Here is a 6,514-nt window from a genome sequence, read left to right as displayed (position 1 = left end):
CACACAGATCTTTGAATACACACACAGATCTTACACACACACACACAGATCTTTGAATACACACACAGATCTTACACATACACACAGATCTTACACACACACACACACACAGATCTTTGAATACACACACACACACACACACACACACAGATCTTTGAATACACACACAGATCTTACACACACACACACAGATCTTTGAATACACACACAGATCTTACACATACACACAGATCTTACACACACACACACACACAGATCTTTGAATACACACACACACACACACACACACAGATCTTTGAATACACACACAGATCTTACACACACACACACACAGACCTTACACACACACACACACACACACACAGATCTTTGAATACACTACCTGCGCCTGGCGCTGCCAGGAGTCTATGTTCTTGCGCTGCGCCTTAGTGAAGTGGTCCCAGCATTTTTGTTTGTGAGCCGCGCCCAACACACGCTCCACCTGACACACTGCGTGGCGTGAGGGGTAGGTACATACCGTTAACACATTCCACAGTCCAGGTGGTGGAGGAAAGAGTTGGGGGTTGTATTTAGTGAGCATTTTTTTTTTCACCGTGCTTGCAACACACACACACACAGGTCATATGGTCTCTTTTAAGGACAAGCGGGCTTACCCATATTTAGAGAGTTACCAGAAATCTAGACCTACACCAAAGGTGGGCATAGCGCTATCTATAGGAGACGTTTGGTTTCATTGGTTTGTATATTTGTTCCGTTATAGAGAAAATTCTCCTTGTCTTTTAAAGAAACTGAACAAGGGGCGAAAACTTTACCTTCGATTTTCTCAAAACAGCAATTTTCGGGATAGCCCCCTTTTGCTTAAAAGCGACCGTATAAGTGCTGAATGAAGTTTAGAGGTGTCACTAGAGAGTAACATACAGAGAAAAGGGAGGAGGGGAGATATGGATGATAGATGTTTGATAGGAAAGAAGGAGCCGACTACACCACATACAGCATCAGCCAACAGTTTGAGTTTGAGTAAAGAGAAGCACTTCCACACGAAATCTATCATTACCTGGGGGGGACATTACTTTGAGTTTTGAGTAAAAAGAAGCATCTAGACACATATATGGTCATTAATTAGTGAAAGGAAAAAGTTAGAGATACAGAGAGAGAGAGACAGAAACAAAAGCAGGAAAGAGGAGTGAGATGGACAGACGGGAATGACAGAGGGAGAGAAAGGAGACCATATATTAAAGACATGGCTTTATGGGAGGAAGAAGTCAGAAGACAAGAAAGAAGGACAATACATATGTGAGGCATCGTGGTGAAATCAGGCACTCGGCAAAATAACGAAATTATAATGAAAGAAACTAGCATTTTTCTGACCATTTGGGCAATTTTTTTCTACTTTTTCTTTTTTTGGCTTAACACCTTTTCTATTCATTTAAACACACGTTTCCGTGTGTATTTCATTGAAGTACATTGATTAAAGGCACAAAACATGTCAATTTTCATTTTCCACTCACTCTCAAGCTATGGAAATTACCAAACTTAAACGGCCATTTTCTCGCCAATTTCACCTCATCTCCTTCAGTCGCCAAAAATTTCTACTTCTATTCAACATAGACGGATAATTTTTCAAGAGAAGAATGGCAAATTAACAGGCTTTAAAATGATACCAGTAACCCCATATGCCAGAAGATTTACGAACGCCTGATTCCACCGCGTCATGACACACATATACTCTAAAACTTCTCACCATATGAAATCCTTGGCTTATGTGTGCGCCGCTCAAATAAAGAAGAGCACGCGGTCACAACAATGGTCGTTTACTTTAGTGAAGGGAAAGAGGAGCAAGAAAGACAGAAACAACAGAGAGGGGGAATAAAAGAAGACGACCTACCAGTGGCGGCCTCCAACCACCCATGCAAGCAGACGGACTGTCCGATAATACCGAGGAACAACAGCAGAGGAATGACAGACAGAAGAAGAGAGAGGAAGAGAAAAAAGCAGGACCTACCAGTTCGTAATGCTCTCGGCACTGTCTCACTTACACTTACGAACTGACGAGCTTTGGGGGGAAGAGGGTGGTCTGAACAGAAAAATATAACGCCCAAAAATAAGAGTAGACGTATACCGTCGCACCTGCTTTAGCAGCCACCAGTCCAAGACAATTACCTGTACAAATGACCACTTCCCACTTCCCCTCTTGTGGATTTGGGGTTGTTTTGGGTTTTTTTACTATATCACAATGACAGTGTCCAAGATGGTGACCTATCTAAGACAACCTCTTCTCTCCTCAACAAATGGGTGGCCGTCTTGAGTCATTTTGACAGTACATTATAAGAGCAAGTAGAGGCAAATAGAAGTGGCCGTCATGTACAACTTGGACAAACACAAAGACACGTGGCTGTACTCAAAGGTCAGAGGGGGAGTGAGAACTAACAAAGACATAGGATGTCAAAGTCAGAACAGAAGGAACAACATATGTATAGAAACAGCGATACTAAACACTCACCATCCCCTCACACTGGGAAATCCTTCTTCATTTGTACAAAACAAAACAAAAAAAAGGAACGAACTGACACAACTTACATGACACAACTTAAAGAAAGACTACTGCACTCTACAGACTGGCAAGAGAAAAGCAACATTTCCTTTTCAAATTGAGAAATTCCAATATTTCCTTTGGAAAAAAAAATTCATTTCAATGTAACAGTCGCAATAACTCACCTTTAGAGCAGCAAAACATGCCTATAAATCCTAAACATTTCTGAAGATACGAATACATATGATGAGCTTTGAACAAAACGAAAAGATAAAGACGTATCACGAATACAACAGAAAACATGACCATATCACTACCACAGAATTACAAAGCTCTATCTGTCACTTTGCTCACTTGGAACGAGCTTGGAAGGATGGCTCAGGACAGAGATAAATGGAAGGAGCTTGTTTGTGGCCTATACCCTGCCAGGGGTGAAAGGATGGCTCAGGACAGAGATAAATGGAAGGAGCTTGTATGTGGCCTATACCCTGCCAGGGGTGAAAGGCATTGATGACTGATGATGATCTGTCACTTGTTTCCGTTTTATGTTACTAAGACCATGAGGTCAGCAATCGAATGTTCTTTCTGGCACATCAAAATCGTAAGATGATTATTCAAAGTCGTTATCAAGAAATTTTAAAAATTGCATTCGAAAAAGCTTGACAAGTTGTGAAACTAACAATTTATGTCAAATTTCTCAAAACTAGGTACTGAGCACATAGAACTTTGTAATTCTTAGGTAGCAATACATTACGTCAGAAATACTTCCCATGGTCTACCATCGTCAGCTGTCAACAAACAGGGTCGACATTTTTAACATCACAAAAAGCGTGAGTGCCTGGAGAAAGATCTCAGTTGTCGGCAAAGCTATTTTGAGGCAATGGGGTGAAAACTGCGAAAAACATGGTAACTGGTAAAAACATTTTGTTCCAACCGAAAACAACAGGTTTAACCATTTCTTAATAACATATTGAAAGGATTTTTAAAATTTGAAGTCTTAATGTTTTTAATTAGTTATTTTTGCAACATGTTGTACTCCACCAAAGATTTAAAATGTGCTAGAAATTGGGTTTTTCTCAAAACTTTTTACACCCTGTGTTATAAAATGTGGCATATCTTTAAACTACTCAAGATATTTGAAAATTTTAAAAATCAGTGTGTTCAGCATTAAATTGGTTTCGAGAGCATGCCTTTAATGTAATATCCAAAATTTTCGACAACTGGGACCTTTCTCCGTGCACACACATATATATATATATACGATGGTGCATTTCTCTTGCTGAGCAGTCCATAGTATGCTTCGAGAAGTTTTTCTTGTCAGCGGGTCAAAAATGCGGAGGAGAATGATGCCTATACCTGGTCTCACCACAGCTACGATCCTCTTCTGAACCACAATGCATTGTCTGTTTGTTTGGTTGAATTAAGAGAAGCACATCGACACAATGACGGTCCCTTAGTGCAGGAAAAAAGCAAGACATACGTACAAACAGAAACAATAGAGGGAAAGAAAAGAAGTAGGACCTACCAGTGGCGACTCCCTCCCAGCCACCCGCCCGGAGCACCCACCCAGACAGACAGACAGACAGACAGACAGACAGACAGACAGACAGACAGACAGACAGTCCAACCAACAGACGCAACAAAGGGAAAGAAAAGAACTGGGACCTACCAGTGGCTACTCCCAACCATCCGCCAAAAGCACTCAGACAAACAGACAGACAGAGATCCAGACAGACAAATAGACTCACATTGACTGCGTATGGCCACCAGCCTCTGCTGGTACTGTATCTTGTACTGCTCGTACTCTGCCTCCACTGTCTCCTTCTCGCTGTTGAGGCGACGCACGTGCCCGTGCACGTTCTGCACCATTGAGTAGAACTGTGTGGCCGTGCGCCGGTTGCACTCCCCTCTCTCCAGCCACGTGATCAGGCACTGGGACACCTTGCCAAAGTTCTCGTCCGCTGAAACCAACAAGACGGGACAATAATTTATTTCCTTACTACAGTGGAACTCGGATTCAACGAGGTCGGAGGTCGCTGGGCCTGACCTAAAATCTCGTTGAATCCGAGTGTGCGTTATAGCAAACACGAGGCTTTGTGTAGATAATTACAGGCACTGAGCAAGTAATTCTAAAGTCACAAGTAGTGCCTGAAATGCCGGTACATTCTGAGCTGTGTAAAACAAAAGACAGATTCATTCCAACGCATACGCTAGTGCCATCTCGATTGTTTACCAAAAGTTGTGTTGCTGTGTAGAGCCTAGCATTCGGAAACTTTTGATTCCATAGACCAGCGCACAAATTAATTCATTACGTAGATCTACGTCAAGACTAGCTTATCATTGTAATAATGATCAGTTGCCGAGGAAAAAACAAAAGACTGACGCGTTTGTATCTGCGACGTTCAACGCCGGACACACACGCACAGTTACACATGTGCAGGCCGCCCATCTGACCCCGAACATACGCCAGAGTAGATACGTGCGCGTGCCAACAACGCAAGTGTTGGTATGAAAAAAGGCAACTGATTGGTCACATGCAATCGGCTAAGTGAATAATGGTTCACGGTGCAGGTGCAATGGATGGTTTCCGCGAATAGATAAAGTTTGTTCTGGGAGAAAAATGAGCGAAGCCACGTCTGCGGGGACTGTTCACCCTGGAAGCGACCTCGTTGAATCAGAGCTCGCTGATTTAAGTGCTCGTTGAATCCGGGTTATCTTTATTGACTTTAAAGAAGAAAAAACAGGGTATCTATCTCATCTCGTTGAATCCGAGTTCTCGTTGAATCTGAGCTTGTTGAATCTCTCTCTCTCTCTCTCTCTCTCTCTCTCTCTCTCTCTCTCTCTCTCCCTCCCTCTCTCTCTCTCTCCTTCTCTCTCTCTTTCCTCCCCCCCCCCCCCACACTCCTCTCTCTTTCGCTCCCCTCAAAACACCTACACTTGAGTTTCTCCAGCAACAAAGATCCCTCGTGGTCGCTGTAGTGTGTGATGGGGCTGGGACTGGCGGGCCGCTGCCTCTCCTCCTCCAGTCTCTGCATGTGCCTCATCTCCCTGGCCAGCGCCCTCTGCTGGCACTCGTACTCGTACTGGTCGTCCCGCGCCTGGGCAAAGTCCACATGGATACGTCCCGTGTCCTCCTTCTCCTCCGAGTCTTTGATCTTCATACGGTAACCTAGGGTAAAAATCACAATACAGGAGTCATAAACATTTGGTTTACTTGTTTACTTGTGTGTACAAGTAAACTGTATGTTTACGTAGACATGGTAAAAATCACCATACAGTAACCTATGGTAATAAAAAATCACCATACAGGAGTCATAAGATATACGGTAACCTATAGTTTAAAAAATCACATTCAGGAGTCATAAACATACCATGACCTATGGTAAAAATCACCATACAGAAGTCCTAACACATACAGTAACCTACGGTTCAAAAATCACATTTAGGAGCCATAAACATAAAGCAACCTACGGTAAAAAAATCCCCATACAGGAGTCATAAAACATACGGTAAACTTAAGAAAAAAAATCACATACAGGAGTCATAAAACCTACTGTAAACTACCACTAAAAAATCACATACAGGAGTCATAAACATACAGTATCCTACGGTAAAAGAATAACCCTACAGGAGTCATAAACATACGATAGCTTGCCACAGACGCAAGTACAGGGACGTTACTGGTTAAAAATCACGTACAGGAGTTATAAACATATGGTAACGTTCCGCAGACACGAGGAAAGACATACGGTAACCTGCTCCAGACACAATAACAGAAACGTTCCTAGTTCAAAGTCACATACAAGATTCATAAACTTACGATAACCTACCGCAGACATGAGTACCTGCATATTCTCCATTAAAAATCACATCCATCATATGATTCATAAACATACACAACCAGCAGTAAACACAGGTAGTAATAATAATAACAACAATAATAAGAAGAACAGACAGACAGACAGACACACAGTCCAACCAACA

The 6,514-nt window shown here is 42.4% G+C and overlaps 1 protein-coding gene across 1 annotated transcript in view; it reads right to left on the bottom strand.

Moving 5' to 3' along the window:
* LOC101863631 (ecto-NOX disulfide-thiol exchanger 2) overlaps positions 1-6,514 on the bottom strand; it is a gene marked incomplete at its 3' end in the record, with an annotated part of 26,859 nt that overhangs the window by 10,553 nt on the left and 9,792 nt on the right. Inside the window, 3 exon segments of the mRNA XM_013089720.2 lie at positions 383-489; positions 4,279-4,491; positions 5,466-5,699. Coding sequence (XP_012945174.1) covers positions 383-489; positions 4,279-4,491; positions 5,466-5,699 — 554 coding nt within the window.

Source organism: Aplysia californica, unplaced genomic scaffold (genome assembly GCF_000002075.1).
Source record: "Aplysia californica isolate F4 #8 unplaced genomic scaffold, AplCal3.0 scaffold01025, whole genome shotgun sequence".
NCBI lineage: Eukaryota > Metazoa > Mollusca > Gastropoda > Aplysiida > Aplysiidae > Aplysia > Aplysia californica.
Note: the sequence above shows the minus strand (reverse complement) of the source record. Positions and strands in the feature narration are given on the sequence as shown.